The sequence below is a fragment of the Carassius gibelio genome, chromosome B14 (genome assembly GCF_023724105.1).
Source record: "Carassius gibelio isolate Cgi1373 ecotype wild population from Czech Republic chromosome B14, carGib1.2-hapl.c, whole genome shotgun sequence".
Taxonomy (NCBI): Eukaryota; Metazoa; Chordata; class Actinopteri; order Cypriniformes; family Cyprinidae; genus Carassius; species Carassius gibelio.
The window spans coordinates 23,266,654-23,283,246 of NC_068409.1; the positions used below are offsets into that span (position 1 = coordinate 23,266,654).

Genomic DNA, 16,593 nt, shown 5'->3' on the forward strand with positions numbered 1-16,593 from the left:
AAATACACGAAGGCACATCACTTTCTCGAAACAGTACATTGTCTGCTTTATCGCTGTGGATCTAAGATAATGGCTTATTTCTTCCTTTCGTTTTTTTTATTCTTTATCTGCGACAAGGCTCTCCCTGGGCACACATGGTGAGGCTGCATTAGCGAATTATTACCAGTTGTTTTAATGTAAACATAATTGCTCTTGTTAACATAACGCGTATTTTATTTTGCCTTTTGCTTCCATAGGAAAATGAACAATTTGTTGATGACTGGACCAAAGGTAAAAAAGTGAATAAGATAACGAAGAAAAAAAAATATTACAAAACCATATGATATTGTTGTTGATTTATTTTTTTGTATAATATCAAAATCCTCAAACTCGTTATCTTATCTTCTTATAGGCTTATCTTACCTATGCAAGTAGTGTGCAGGTGGGTGCGCAAAGCGGAATACGTGAGTGCAAACATCAGTTTGCTTGGGACAGGTGGAACTGCCCAGACAGCGCGCTGCAACTTTCTACTTACAAAGGATTCAGAAGTTGTAAGATATGTTCATAAATGTGAGATGTTTATCTCTAAAAACGTAAAAAAAAAAAAACTAACTAACTTTTAATTAAACTTCTCTAGCAACGAGGGAGACGTCTTTTGTTCACGCAATAAGCGCAGCAGGCGTTATGCACACTTTAACCAGAAACTGCAGTCTTGGAGATCTGGACGACTGCGGATGTGACAGTTCGAGGAACGGCAAACTCGGTAAGAACATTATTAAACACTACAAACTTTTTTACAAACAATGCAATAAAAGTTAAGACTTTGCTGTTTAACAGTCATGATGCGCTTATGGGTTAAACATTGTTTATTTCAGGGGGTCGTGGTTGGCTTTGGGGGGGATGTAGCGACAATGTGGATTTTGGCGAGAGAATTTCTAAAGAATACCTGGATGCGCTTGAGACTGGACAAGACTCTCGAGCTGCAGTTAATCTTCATAATAATGAAGCTGGACGTTTGGTAAGTTGAGTTGAGCAATATTTTTCATATCAAAGTTTAAATTAATAAATGACGAAGTAAAACATCTGACAAACAGTATTAAATTATTCTAAAATCAAGTATTAAAAATTAAACGAAAATAGCCAATCATACCGCTCCGATAGGGGGCGCCATGTTTTATTTATTTTTATGTTTGATTCATTTATTTTTTTGATATAGGCTATTTATATTGCGCAAGTGACGTGGCAAACTATATTACGCAACTAAGCAGTTATGTTACATCTAAAAAGGCGAATTCTCTGCTACTGTGTTGTTCTGAACTGTATTTGTTTCGCCAACTAACTTTTGTGGTTAATGAAACTTTTTTGAAAATATTTTGACATGTTTATATGTAGGAAGAATAAGCTTACATACACATAAGATCTGTCCATTAACAATAGCTTCGTGTTCTAGGCTGTCAAGGCTACCATGAAGAGGATCTGTAGGTGCCATGGCATGTCAGAAAGCTGCACAATGCAAACGTGCTGGATGCAGCTTTCTGATTTCCGTGAGATTGGCAATTACCTTAAAGTGAAGCACGGCCAGGCACAGAAACTCGAAATGGACAAGAGACGAATGCGCGCGGCCAACAGCGCAGACAACCGCGTGGCCATGGCAGACACTTTCGGCTCCATTCCCCGGTCTGAACTCATATATCTGGAGGATTCGCCGGATTATTGCGCCAAGAACCTAAGCATCGGGCTTCTTGGCACGGAGGGTCGGGAGTGCGTGCAACACGGGGAAAGTCTCACGCAGTGGGAAAGGAGAAGCTGCCGTAGACTGTGCCATGAGTGCGGTCTGCGAGTGGAGGAGATGCGCACAGAGATAGTGAGTAGCTGCAATTGCAAGTTCCACTGGTGCTGCACAGTAAAGTGTGAGAACTGCTCTCAGGTCACTGTCAAACACGTTTGCGCACGGAGGCACGGACACCACGGACACCAAAGACGCAGACCTCGAGGACCAAAATAACCCCCACCATTCTCCCATATTTTTTATTGCACTTTTTATTAATAGTTGCTTTTTCTATATATAACTATATATTAACATATTTTAATAAAACTGAGAAATTTAAATTGATTGTCGTCTCATTTAATCTTTGTGTATCAACAAGTGAAAATTATTCAATAAACTGCATTACTTTCAATAATAATATTCAATAATAAAGATTTTGAATCTTGAATAAACTAATCATGAACAGTGGCTTTTTCTGTATGTTGAACATATAAACAGGAATGTATCAATGGGAAAATGCAGTGTAAATCTATTGCAAAATACGCAGTATTATGAAGAAAAAAAAATGATGAAGAAAGAAACATGAACATAGATCAGATATGAATATGATTATATGGTTCTGATATGACTGAAAATGCTGCTTTCCATTATTGCTTCTGGTGGTGTTTAAAATATTTTTGGTCATTCAGGGTTTCCGTGCAAAAGACGAACGATTTTAAAGACTAAGATTTAAAAACACGCTTAAAGTTAGGCTAGACTACTTGAGTGTAAAATGTTGTATCTACTTAACGTTAACTCACAATAGTTAAAGTCAAATTTTCTTTTTGCCCCCGTCTTTCCTCAAATTTTAAAGATTCAGCAACCATAAATTGTACTCAGGTTGCCTGCATTCCTATCAAAACGACGGTGAAAGATGACAGAGGCTTTGCATGGTTTTAAAACAAGGTTACAATACAAACACATATATTTGTTTCTTTGCACTGTCTATGTTTAAGCAAAACAAACTTCCTACTTGTAAGTATTGCAAAGAAATGTCGGGGACGCAATAAGTAGCCTAATTAAATAAGTGAGTCAATTATGAATTTTGCTACGTTGCTATCTTTCACATGCTTCACGGAGTCATTTGAGCGTAACCCAAACGCGCCGTCAGAGAGAGAGAGAGAAAAGAAAAGTAGGCCAATGATAGGGGTCTCAATTAGTACTACAGCATATAGCGTTTATTTAATGAATACTCTTAAATGGATTAACTTTGTCACATTTGGTCCTAGGCGCCTCCCTTGCCTAGACTCTGGCGCACTTTGATATGCGGCCAGCACGGACAGTATGCTGCCCCGGTGACAAAAGTGTAGACAAAGCCCGCAGGAAACACGCCACCGCTGGAAGGTGTTTGGCATGTTAATCCGCGTTACTGCTGTGTTGGTGTACATAATCACACCTGCGGAAGTCACCGCGATGCATGTAAATAAATCAAAGAGAAAGAGCTGAATCCAATTATTAGTCACGTTACGAGGTTGAGGACACATTTACATTGCAAAACCAGGCCTAGGCTGCTTCGTGTGTCAACATAGAGTGATTATGTTTTACCAAATTGGATGTTATGACCTAATCATGACATTTGTATTTATATAATTTATCAGCAGATATCTCACTTGGTTAGCCTATTACTTGACACATAGTCAATTTACTCAGTGGGACATGCCATAAATCTGCCAAACTGTCTGGCCTGATGAATGATGGGATATTAGCTCCAATGGGGGTCTGACTTAGAGGATAGGGGTGGGACTCTCAAAATACTGTAGTGTGTTACAGTGAGTTAATTTACTTCCCTTGGCTACTTCCATGTTATAAGACAAAACTTCACTTTTGATATTTAAAAGGTAGGCTACTTGACTAAATAATAGCACTCATTGCTTTAAATAAAAATAGCATTAAAAGTTTGATGTATATATATATATATATATTTATATATACACACACACACAGATTGAAAGTTTACAAAAAAAAAAAAAATGCCTTTCAGGATGCTATGTTTTTTTTCCCAGGCCACCCTGCTGAGATGTAATGAATAAGGAACAAAGTGGCCATCCCCTCAAATACAGCATGTTGTTGTCATCTCAGCTATGACCCCCGTTCCCATCCCCTCCTTGTCTCTTATTTTACAGACCTTTCATATGGATAGAATCAGGTTGTAATCTAGTGCAGCCCTTTGGTTTTACCACTTCAAAACCCCAGCACTACCGTTGATCCAAGTCTGTTTCACTCCACAAAAGACCTATTTCCTTTTAGTTTAAGGATTCCACTTGCGCATGACAAAGACAAGGAATGTGCCGTTTCTTCATCAGAAGAACTGCCACACTCTATATCAGGCTAAGTGCCGACTCCTTGGCTTGTTTGTCATTCATTAGAGGTTTCTGGCACTAGTTTATTGGCTTTCTTTTAGATGACAGGTTAATTCCTTGTGCCTCCTACACTAAAAAATATGTAGGAGTATCACTAGTAAATTTCACAAATTATTACAGAGAATCATCAAGCAACACTGAATTAGATGTGACATTTTGAAGTAGAAAGATTGAAATAGTGTCTCCAATTACCTTTTATTTTTATTATTTTTATTTTTATTTTTTCAGATCTTTTGGGTCTCATGTTTTGTAAATATCACCAATTCTGAAAAAAAATTATAAAGCACACTGTAAAAAATGTACCTATAGAAAAAATGAAATGTGTAAAATGAAATGTGGTCATCTTTAAGATCTTTAACACCTAAAACATTCACAACAAAAGTTCCTTCCTATGTAAAGCACCCTGGGGAAGCAGCTTCTTCACTTTTTTAGTCCTGCTGGCCTTCAACACTCATCTTGGTGTTAGAATGCATGCTGTATTGTTCCTAAAATGGATATTTACTTTGTTTGTTTGGAAAATGCAATGCATAAAAGGTGAAAAGGGACCGGGCATTTACTGACCTACAATAATGGAATGCATTGCATGCATCTAAATCTCCTGTCATCTGATTGTTTATTTGCGGTCATGGCCTAGTTATTTGCTCATGCTAAGAACATGTGAGGTCATTTGCTTTTGATGTGTCCGATCTATAAATAGTGTACTTTTGAAACCCTTGCAATGCTTTTAACATGTTTTTGCTCATAACTAAACATGCACACTAGATTTATTACAGTTCTGATATATTTATGTTATAGGGCCTCAAAAGAGCAGTTATGTACAAGTATATAATGTTCATAGTCATGCTCTGAAAGTCTTGACTTTCACATCTTTGGTGATGAGGCACTTCCTCTATACAAAGTTACAGGAAACAGAGAGAGCTGAGAGCCTGCTATTCTGCGTCAATAGTATCATCACACTCAGTCTTAGACCAACTAGCCACAAGCAAGAAAAGCACCTTGCAACTTTCAGCAAAGCTGTATACTTTTTAGCAAAAGTTATCATCATAGATTCTTAAACAAAAACTTAACAGCAAGAAACATCTGCAGTTATAGAGCAGTCCATTTCCACTGTATTGGGGAAACAACCAATCCATTCGCAATGAGTTTTGAAAGTGTACCATCCAAGTCAGAGGTGATGAGCTGGAACTCTGCAAACTTGGCTGATTATCTCAAAAAAGTGAGTATTTGAAATTCATCCTATTTTTCTTTTGACAAAAAAAAAAAAGAAAAAAAAAAGAAAGATTTAAATGTCTTAAAAGCAGCTGTCAAGGTTAAAAAGTTACAAAATGTTTAGTTCATTTCTTTTAAGCACACTTCTAGACTCTAAAACACAGCTAGCTAAAGTTATTGAGGTTTTTATGACAATGATGCCTTCAGTGGTCAAATGTGAATTTGAATGCTCTTTGATAGGGTAATCTTTAGAGATCTTTGTTACAGTTACACTCGTGTTCTTCAGTTGCAGCGCTTGAAGTGTGGCTGATGGATTTTCACGCAATGTGGTTTTCTGAACTGTCTATTTAAAAGTTGTGTAAAGTTTCTAATGGACCCGGTTAATTTATTGCAATCATTCAGTTAAATGTCATGTCGAAACTGTTCAAAACAGATGTAATTCACAAAAAATAGAAAAAATGTTGTGTGTTTATATAAAATCCTGAACTTTTTTCTGTACTTAAATTAAAACATGCTGATGTCAAATGTCATTGAGTGAGTTTATTAAAAGCAAAGTGTGACTGCAGATCAGTTTTCGGCCATCACACTTTTTTCTGTTTTCAGATGAAACTGTTGGGGTGTGACAGAGTGGTGAAGAAAAGCAATTTGAGTGGTGCAAGATTCTTGGTAAATGAGTTTTGTCTCTATGATAAATACACTAAAACTCAGACCAATCTCACTTCCAATTTAAACTGTATTGCATGCACTACATTGTGCTGTATGTAACCCATCAATAAACGGTATACAATACTGTGCAAAGGTTGTAAGTACGTTAGATTCTTCACCGAAAAAATGTAATCACTTAATGATGTACTCAAAGATTGTGTGGGCCAAAATGTCTGTTGTTGGACTCATTGTGCATACATATATCTCACTGGATTATTACTACTAATGGCAAAAATATTGTTTGGTAATGTAATCAGATGTTCTGCTTGCACTCTAAAGAAAAAGACACAACCTTCTTGAAACATTTTTGGTGAATAAACTAACAGACTTTCACATAAAAGTACACTTAGACGAGCCAAATCACAATATAGAACAAATAATTCCTGTTTCTATCTTATTCTAGAACATGACTGATAAGGACATTAAGAAGTTCCCCGCAACACATATACCGTGAGTTTTAAGCTCAACGTCAAGATCAAAAATCTCCCAGATATGGTAAAACAGTATAAACTAAAGATATTGGCTGGGATAAAGGGCATGTGCTTTCTTGCTCTGCCGTGTCTGTATTGGCAGCCGTCTATATCTGAAGCAACTTGCACTGGCTGGAAATTGCATTAGAATATTTCATGAGTTGGGATTCAAACTCATGGTCTTGGCATTGCTAGCACCATTCTCTACTGTTTGGGCTACAGAAACACTATTATAGCAACTGTCCAACACAAGACAAAAAAACTAAAAGCCTGCAGGCAGAATTCTAAGTGAGTCACCAGTAAGACTGCTTACACAATGTATCTGTATTTTAAACTCGCTTCCAAATACTATTATAATACATATTCAAAATAGTCAGTTGAACCTGTGGTAATCTTTCTCTTGTTGCATTGTTCTATATTCATTTACTTCTGTTTTTCTATTTGTAAGATTTATCACGAAGATCTGCAGAGATATTAATCAGAATAACAAACAAAAGAAGGGTCTGTTTCATAGGTAAGCAAGATCAGGCTTTCAAACACTTAATAAACAAAGCTGAACTGTCTCTACATGCATGAGAGTTTGTAATTTTTAATGCTTTGCCTTGACTAGATCAGATCATCGGATGCCTCCAAACCAAGGTAACTATTGTGCAGCTACATGGTTACACTACTTAACCCATTATGCACACTACCTAACTGTCTCTACATTATTTCCTTTAAAAAAAATAATAATCGCAGAACCTAGTCCAGGAGGTTGGGACTCTGATGAATTTGTAAGTCCCCATGTTATACTTTTTTAAAAATTAATCTCAACACTCTTTTTTGGATCTTAGTATGAAATGCAAGATGTGTATTGATATTTCCAGGACCAAGATGGAAGTGACAACGACTATGAGGAGCCAGATGATAGTAATGCGTTTGAAGACAACTACATATGTGCAGCATCATGTGATACTGAAGATGATGAGAATGCAGATGACGACTATGAACCGCCTCCTGCCGAAACACCTTCTGAATTACCGTCTCACTTTCGTGTTGCCAAGCCTCTTGGTGATGGTGATTATTTAGGTAATTCTCAATACTAACACAAATCACTTATATGTAAATAAATGAAAGAATCCATGTATCTCAATTAGTAAGATACACTCACCCATTCTGTCTTGTGGCGGTGTGTAGACAGCGGCCCACGTGGTTCTGCAAGACCAAATCAGAACAAGTTAGCATCTCATCCCAGAGGACTTTTGAATGTAAGTAAAGATCTTTTTAACATTAATACATCTTAATGACTCTTTTTACTGTAAATGCTGTAACTATTGGGTTGTGCATAAGATGACTGTCTTTACTTTCAGACACCTAAGCCTCCATCACGACCGGATCCCTCTCCACACAGGCCTTTCGTTCCCCCCGCTCAAAGTAAGTGAGTTCATTTTCAAATCCCTCTGATATGAAAGCATGATCTCTGAACGTTCTGCAAATCATATCCACAGGCAAACCTGCTTTGCCAATGGTAGATCGGAGTAAGAAACCTGGCTCATCTGCTCCGTCAAAAAAAGGTATTGGCAAATCAGCTACCATTCTTTTTGTATTTGTATCACCTTTTGTATGGTATGCTTATATCACTAAACATTTGTTTTTTACTTAATTACATTTTTACCCTTGCAAATGGCTTTGAAATCAGCAAATTTACCCACAAAAAGGTGCGTATCTTTATCAATATCTTGCATTCATTCTTTTAAAGTCAAAGAGCAGTATTGTACCAACGTATATTTCAATCTCCAACACAGATTTAATATCCAACAGAGGGATGATCTTCCTCCTCCACCTGTAGAAGTGATGGGGCAGGTGAGTACAACCACATTACCTCTAATAAACATAACAAGCATCTCACAATCGCACAAACCATCCAGGAATTTAAAGCACGCAATTAGACTGGACGACCACAAGATGGCACTGTTGTTACACGTGGTCCTGCGTTTTTTTTGTTTTTTTTTAACACTGAAGCTAAACAAAAGAAATTGAAACCTAGTCTTGCCTTGTGCATTGTTTTCAATCATAGCAAGGAAGCTAAACAAAATAAATGTAACCCTAGTATTGATTACATCTCTTTTGCATTATTTTTAATCATAGAAACTATAAAATGTGTTTTCTGTAATAATGTCATAATAAAAGCGAACACATGCTAGTCCACAGTGTAAAGGCTGAATGTTTTTTATGCACCCAGGACATGGATCCACGGTGGTATGTCGGGCAAATGTCACGAGGACAGGCCGAAGTCTCACTCAGACAAATTAAAAGAGTGAGTTCCACAACTAGAATGTTTTAAAATGATATCATATGCACCCTTTCCTTCATAAATAATTATTACAAAATGTGAATATAAAAAAAAACCCTCAGAATTAATTTGTAATTTAAAGACGCAATGAAAAATGCAGGCCTTCGAATATAAAGAGAAAGACAATATGGAGAGAGAGAGACAAAATAGAGAACCTAAAGTGTATGAAGACATCTTTTTTTAGGATGGCACTTTCTTGGTGAGAGACAGTTCAAAGGGCTGCACAGAGCAGCCATACACACTCATGGTGCTACACCAGCAAAAAGTGTACAACATCCAGATCCGTTTCCTTGGAAACAGCGATGGATATTCACTGGGCACGGGCCTAAATGGGATTGAGGTAATGGCATCTGTTGATTCTGACAGAAACGTCAGTCATGAATAAGGTCCTGATTAACCCTGTAAAGCTTGGCGTATAAAATAGTATTTAGAAGAATCACTTTTTTTTTTATTAAACAGTTCATCAGACATGAAAAAGGGTTCATTTGTGTTTATTATGTTGAGTATCAAATTTAATACATCAGGCTTTTATGACTCTTATAGTACAATAAAAGTGATATAGAAGGATATGAACCTCATACTCAAGGTGGAAAAAAATATTCAAGTTGGTGCAGTTGCAGCTATTTAAACAATCAAAAAGTAAGCTAAAATTCTGACAGCTTGTCATGTAATTAAATTAGATATTTGTTACATAACTAATATTTAAAGCATTTTATGTGAGTATTATTCTGTTACTCTACATCTAAATAATGATATATCGATATACAAAGATATGCAATACAAAGATGATTAAGAGACATACAAATACATGTTCCTAATCATAGTTTATATTTTTTTAAAAAATTATGTACAAATAATCAAATAAACCTAAGTTGCTTCAGTATAGTAAGTGTTCATATTGGAATATTACTTAAGGTATAAAAGTTGCTCTTACATATACTTACATATACATATTCTTACATGTTTACCACAGCCTGAAGGAGATTAGAATTATATTTATATACTTATTTAGAAAGTCTTTTGCTCGTTGAAAAAACAAACAAACATAAATTATCAAGTAGATGACAGAAGGCATGCAGCAGATTGTGTACAACAGTTTTGATAAATTGTTGATAAATTGGAGGCCTTAGAATCAAATCTGATACAGTAAGCTTTATAGGGTTAACTAGGGTTAATTAGAGTGAAGACTGTGTTTTAGATTATCAGCAGTGATTTTATTGGTTCTGTGAGATTCCCTTAAATGATCGACTATATGTGTGTCCAAGAATTTCTCCAGTGTCATGGACATGATCACGCACCACATGAATACCCCACTGATTCTGATAGACGGAGCGGAGCGTGGAGCTGGACTTCATCGGCAGTGCTGCCTCATGCACCCGGCGGGTTTCTGACCCACAAAGCAGAAGAGCAATCTACTGTATATAGCTAATACTGACTGGATTCCAGTGTCAAACAGACTTTGATGGAATTCAGACACGCTGTCTGTGAAATGGTGCAACTGCAATGTTGCCAATCAACACCAATATATCTTAGCACTAAAAAATGAAGTGCATGACTAAATGAATAAATCATATTCAGTTTAATTCGATCAGACATGACTGTGTACACTTTTTAAAGACAAATCTTTAAACACATCTTTACATCTTTAAATTTTCAATGTTAAAATCAATAGGCATTTTAGACTTAATGTTAGCTGGAGGCAACTGTACTTATTATTATCAACTCTGAAAATGTATATTTGTCTGTTCTTAATTAAATATCCCTAATGCTTTTAGAGTTTGAACCATGTTTTCGAATAAACTGTGATGTTTAAGTGAAAAAGCACTTTTCTTTTGTTACGTATTTAGTCTTCTTTCGTCTGTTGATGGCTTAACCATGTTGGGGTTTTCACGTCAGCCTGGAGACAAGCCATGTTATCAGGGTGTGTGAAGCACACGGTCAAGTTACACTGCAGCAGCTGGATCTTCACTGAAAACAAAGAGTGTAGTGGTTGAAAATACAGCAAGACGAACACAAGAAGAGACCCTCTCATTCCATTCTGAGTGACTGAAACATAACCAGCACCAACAGGTTATGTTTACTGTAATCAAAGTGCATAAATAGAAGCATTCTGTTATGTATTATGCAAAGGTTACTGTTAACGTACACCCAAAAGGAAAATCTATCAGTGCATTATCATTTTTCAGTAATCAATCTAAAATAAGGCTATAGCAGGTTTTAATACGACTATAGAAGGTCTAATCCACACGTAACTGTCGAAATATTCAACGATGTTTAGTACTACTTAACTGGATATACAGGGCTCAGCAATAGATGTAGCCAACATGTTTTCTTGCCAAACCCAATGGCTCTATGACATCATAAAATTCATTTTTGACAGCCCTGGAGGATTTGCAGGATGTTCCGAGTGCTGATATGTTTGTGTTAGCATTGACGGCGGGCACAGATTAATGTCTTAGCGCTGACTTCTCGTTAACTGCCACCCTTGGCAAGGGTGCCACATGTTCCATTCTCAAAATTAGTTCATGCAGTACCCATTTCAAAGCCACCAGAAGAATTTCTGCCAACACAAAAAAAAAGAGGAACTATGAAACTGCCAGCACATTTCAAAATTGTCAAAACATGAGTGTGCACAGAGGACTTTCAAAGTGTATATTATTATTATTATTACATTTCGTAAGGTAATTTTACAATGCTGTTGAAAAATCTAGTAAAATAAGGTTGGGATTAGGTCCAACAGTCACTAACAGTCTCTAAATTATGCTCACAAAAAGAACTTGTAACGTAGCAAATTCACCTTCCAATTGGTCAATCAATTCCGACAAATCCATTTGCTTCAGAATATAATCCAGGCCATCTGAGGCACCATGGTCACTGTTCTCGGTGGAATTTCCCTTAGACTCCATCAGTAAATCCATTACAGACAGAGGTAAGGATAATTATGTATTACCATTTATATGGTCACTTTCTGTCTTAAATGTGACCCTGGACCACAAAACCAGTCATAAATTGGGAAAGTTGTGGCCTAATGGTTAGAGACTCGGACTTGTAATCCAAAGCTTCCGAGTTCAAGTCTCGGGCTGGCAGGAATTGTAGGTGGGGGAGTGAAGGTACAGCGCTCTATCCACCTTCAATACCATGACTGACATGACCTTGAGCAAGGCACTGAACGCACAACTGCTCCCCGGGTGCCGCAGTATAAATAACTACCCACTGCTCCGTGTGTGTGTGTTCACTGCTGTGTGTGTGCACTTTGGAAGGGTTAAATGCCAAGATACAACTATCTGGAATCTAAGGGTGCAAAAAAAATAATAATACAAATACTGAGCAGAACAGCTGTTAAAATGAAGTTCTTAGCAATGCATATTACTAATAAAAAATTAGGTTTTGATATATTTATGGTAAGAAACGTAAAAAATATAATTTTGCATTTGCATTGCCCCATACAGTTTTTTTTGTTTTCTTTTTTTTTTTTGCTATTGCTAAAAATATACCCCAGCGACTTAACACTGGTTTTGTGGTCCAGGGTCACAAATGGATGACAACATAATAAGGTCTAAAAATGGAACAGTGTTTTAGCATGCTAGATGCAACACATTTCTCACAATCCTCATGAATAATTGTAATAAGATTTGTCTATTAGTTTAGGAACTTTTTCCGAAAGTGTAAACACAATAAATCACTAAACTCATTTGGATGAACACAGAAATCTGCATACAAAATGATGTAATGAGAAAACCATTCAGATCCCCTTTTTTGCATTTTAATGAATTGCATTAATCAGATTCACAATAAGGATGTCTGCTTTGTTGATATTTGTATTTATTTGTATGAGGGAATCAAATCATGTTAAATTACAAAAAGCCTATATGGTGGCACCAAACAACTCTGGCAGATTTAACTCCATTAGTTTTAACACCATTAACAACTTCCTATTAGAGGCCTCTGTTTTATACTGAAACTCTAACTTTTTTCTTGGGGAATATTAGGTTCTTCAGAAGCTGGATGAGTTTTTTTATCTTGTCCATCTGTGGGACCACAAATAACAGCTTTGCACTTAAGGAACTCATTCTCCAGGCACTTGAAGGATTCTGCAAGATCTGGACTGGTCCGTAGCACAACCATATCATAGGCCATCCAGGACAACTTAACTGAGGACAAAGAAAATGATTTTTCATTCACAGCATTATTATTATATTCAAAACAGTATTTTTTGCTATCTAAATTTACCTGAAGCATTCTCCATTTGTTCAGTCATCTTCTCCAAGTGTTGATTTAGTTGTAACCTCTCACGACTGAAGTCCTCACATGATTGCACACTCGACATATGGTCAGACATCTAAAAAACAGCAAATTCTGTAACTCCCGCTGGATTATTGTTTCTGTATCCTAAATTAGTTACATTTTCACGATGAAATAAGACGTTTTAAACATAATGTTACATAATCAACTCTGACGTTACTCGTTTTTCGTCAATCCGTTTTCTATTTATTCAAAAAAGTTGCTTTAAATTACGTCAATAAAATGAATATACATGTAGAGTGAATAGAAACGCATAACTTAAGCAAATTACCTTGGAAATGTAACGAACTGCAGACAATTTTTAATGTTTCGTGTTTTATTGCTGTTGATAGTTAGCTACTCGAGCAAGGCACGCGCAACGTAGATTTAACGGCTCTCTCACGCGTGCACGCTCAAATACCTTATCAGCGTGTATCAGTAGTGATTACAATATCAGCGTGATTTCAGTAATAGGACATACGAATTATTTACACGAATCGGTTCTTTAAAAGTGTTCGTTTCAATGAAAATGTTAATAAAACGATTAATAGATTATTTGACATCATGACGTCATCTCTGACGTTCTGGCGTGGCCATCTAAATGAAAGCATGAACACATATAAATAAATGTTATATAATAATACCAATGCAATTCAGTTTGCACTTACCATTAAGCACTTTTAGCTAAAATGTTTTTGCATGCTTTAATTAACTGCAACCAACATTTTCGACAAGGGAAATGATTTGATGGTGGTGGATACACAGAAGGGTTGAATGAGAAGAATGTAAACACCATTCTACTGACAAATAAAAGCTGGAACTGAAACTTTTCCTTCAGTAAGTAAGTGCTTGTTGTTCATAAAATATTTTGAGATGTTAAAGTTATGAAGAAAAAAATGGTTTCAAGAATATGTTTTCAGGGGTTTTAGGTGGTTCGTAACAGAAAATTCCAGTGTGTCAGGCTAAACCCTGTGAACGCCTTCAGGTGATGGTGGTGCTGCTGGTTTGTGGATGGGTGGGTGGGTGGTTATGAGGGCTGTTTCAGGAAGAGCCTATGCACGTGGAAGGTTTAAACAAGGTGGGACTTAGGCGGTGCTACATAGCCTATGCATAAATAAAACAGGTGCAACAGATGATGTTGTTGAAACAGCAGAAGGAAGCATAACAGCACTAAGAGAGGACACACGCAGGACAACTCCATCTGGAAAAATCGTAGTTACTGAAAATATTCCTGGACCAAAAGGTAAAAAAGAAGTAACGTTACAGGTCATTACAGGGGAAGCGAAGGAGAGAGAAAGACTTTCCAAGTGGAGCACATCAGGATCACTAAACAATGACATCCTATGAATCTCAAGGTCAGTCTCCGACGAGATGTGGCCCTCAGTTCCCAAACTTGGGACAGGAGCCTCCAGAATTGAGTCTGTACAGCGAGAGCTACTATCCACCACCATCACTGCCGAGTCCACAGCGATCAAATCCTTCCTCATACGAACTTGGAGACTACGCCGCCTCATCGCCTAACCCCTACCTGTGGTTTAACAGCCCGGGTATGAATAGCAATCCCTATCTGGGTGGACCACCTGGCCCTGCAGGACCTCCTTTTGTCCCCCAGCACTATGGCATACAAAGGCCGTATTTGGGACCTGGGGGACCAGGTGGTCCTGGTGGTGAACTGAGCTGGTTCTCCATGCCTTCTCAGGAGGATCTTATGAAGCTGGTCAGGCCACCTTATTCATACTCAGCTCTTATTGCGATGGCCATACACGGTGCCCCAGATCGCCGCCTCACTCTAAGTCAGATTTATCAGTACGTTGCCGATAACTTTCCTTTTTATAACAAGAGCAAAGCAGGATGGCAAAACTCTATTCGTCACAACCTCTCACTAAACGACTGTTTCAAAAAAGTTCCACGAGATGAAGATGATCCAGGTGAGTGTTTTGTCTCTTTGATTCTCATTTATTAAAACAAGTAAAAAATCTTCACAACTAAAATTGTAAAGTCTTAATAATAAACTATATACAAATTACACAGTAATTCTTAGTTAAATATTATTTATATAAATATAAAAGTTATATTTATCAATTTGATTCATTTTAATATTCAATGTATGTAATGAATATATTTAAATTAATAGTTTTTATTTGTAGCATTTTAATAAATAATTAATGATACCATATCATAACCAGATTTCTTTGATAATCTGACTGTATTTAATGTGCAATTTATCTCTCATTTTAAAGGCAAGGGAAATTACTGGACCTTAGATCCGAATTGTGAAAAAATGTTTGACAACGGCAACTTCAGACGCAAGAGGAAGAGAAAGTCTGACAGTATCCCAGAGAAAAGCAATTCTGGAGGGAATCTGAGCTCAGAGTCAGGAGACAGTAGTGGCAGGGGCAGCCCAAAAAATCAAGCTGTTGACATTTCCACTTCGCCTGAAAAGGTCCCTCCACCCGCAACCACAGGTCCATCCCCATGCTTGAGCAACTTCCTGACCGAGATGTCTGGTGTAGCTGGTTCTCTCGACATGGAAGGAGATCCCCTGAGTCGTCCCTTTGCACTCAGTCTGCAAGTGGACGGAGCACAGAGAGCTTCACAACCCACAGGGTTTGGCACTTACTCCCCCAGCTCCACAGTGTCCGAGTGGGCATCACCTCTGCCCCCTCCTCCCCCCATTTCCCCATCACCCTCCCATTCTGCTTTAGGCTACAGCGGGCCTGTTCTCAGTCAGTTTAATGGGCATTTCTACCCTGGTTTGAGCTCGACAAGCATTCTTTACCCTCGGGAGGGCACAGAGGTATAGGAAGGGAAGCGGGTGACAGCCAAAACAGAAAAAAACAGAAAGAACAATTCACACCACAGACTCTAGGGGGAAGAAAAAAACTGTTGTCTTCCTGAAACTACAGTATACCATGCTTTTGGCCTAACTGAACTCCTTTGAGTTCTGTGGGCACAAGATACGAATGAATTCCCATAGAAATGGCCTAGTCAGCATGAGATATGACAGGCTGACTCTAGCAAAGGCCCCTGTTACCAGCAGCTCTGACTTGGCCATTTTAAGCACCTATCTAATTCTTACTTAACTCATATTACTGACACCGAATTCAAGCACCTGTAATGAAACGGAACAGATGAATCTTCTTATGTGGGCAGAGAAACTCCAGTGAAAATACACACGGTGAAGCAGATTTTCTTCTGCTGTATGCTGGTATTGTCATATGATACTGTCAGTCTTTGTATTGTATGCATTTTATGTATAGTTGTAAAGTTGGGTATGTGTGAATGTGTATTTTATTATTTTATTTTACTATGAGGTCTTTGGGTGTATATTGCTTCTTTTTTAATAAAATATATTTAAATTTAAAACTGACTGTTATGTTATTCAGTTAAATAATGTTATTAAAGAAAATCTGTTTGTATTTTATTCAAAACAAATCCGTTTTAATTGTA

The 16,593-nt window shown here is 37.3% G+C and overlaps 4 protein-coding genes across 4 annotated transcripts; 3 read left to right on the top strand and 1 right to left on the bottom strand.

Moving 5' to 3' along the window:
* Positions 1–9: 9 nt before the first annotated feature.
* Positions 10–2,159, top strand: LOC127971740 (protein Wnt-8a). Its single transcript, XM_052574964.1, has 6 exons — positions 10–137; positions 237–270; positions 392–530; positions 617–742; positions 855–997; positions 1,430–2,159. The coding sequence occupies exons 1-6, from the start codon at positions 70–72 to the stop codon at positions 1,982–1,984; spliced, it is 1,065 nt and encodes a 354-aa protein (XP_052430924.1). The 5' UTR covers positions 10–69; the 3' UTR covers positions 1,985–2,159.
* A 2,924-nt stretch (positions 2,160–5,083) lies between these two features.
* Positions 5,084–10,450, top strand: LOC127970872 (lymphocyte cytosolic protein 2). The gene is made up of 15 exons (XM_052573562.1): positions 5,084–5,362; positions 5,959–6,021; positions 6,464–6,510; positions 6,979–7,044; positions 7,141–7,169; positions 7,269–7,303; positions 7,397–7,598; positions 7,707–7,777; positions 7,880–7,943; positions 8,018–8,083; positions 8,209–8,227; positions 8,315–8,372; positions 8,752–8,826; positions 9,047–9,202; positions 10,128–10,450. Exons 1-15 carry the CDS (start codon positions 5,285–5,287, stop codon positions 10,251–10,253), a joined length of 1,155 nt encoding a protein of 384 aa, XP_052429522.1. The 5' UTR covers positions 5,084–5,284; the 3' UTR covers positions 10,254–10,450.
* A 2,116-nt stretch (positions 10,451–12,566) lies between these two features.
* On the bottom strand, positions 12,567–13,547 carry LOC127971052 (synaptonemal complex central element protein 3-like). The gene is made up of 3 exons (XM_052573814.1): positions 13,436–13,547; positions 13,093–13,201; positions 12,567–13,013 (listed from the first exon to the last, which is right to left on the bottom strand). Exons 2-3 carry the CDS (start codon positions 13,199–13,201, stop codon positions 12,826–12,828), a joined length of 297 nt encoding a protein of 98 aa, XP_052429774.1. The 5' UTR covers positions 13,436–13,547; the 3' UTR covers positions 12,567–12,825.
* Positions 13,548–14,304: 757 nt separating this feature from the next.
* LOC127971784 (forkhead box protein I1-like) lies at positions 14,305–16,462 on the top strand. The gene is made up of 2 exons (XM_052575010.1): positions 14,305–15,071; positions 15,384–16,462. Exons 1-2 carry the CDS (start codon positions 14,477–14,479, stop codon positions 15,944–15,946), a joined length of 1,158 nt encoding a protein of 385 aa, XP_052430970.1. The 5' UTR covers positions 14,305–14,476; the 3' UTR covers positions 15,947–16,462.
* Positions 16,463–16,593: the final 131 nt, after the last annotated feature.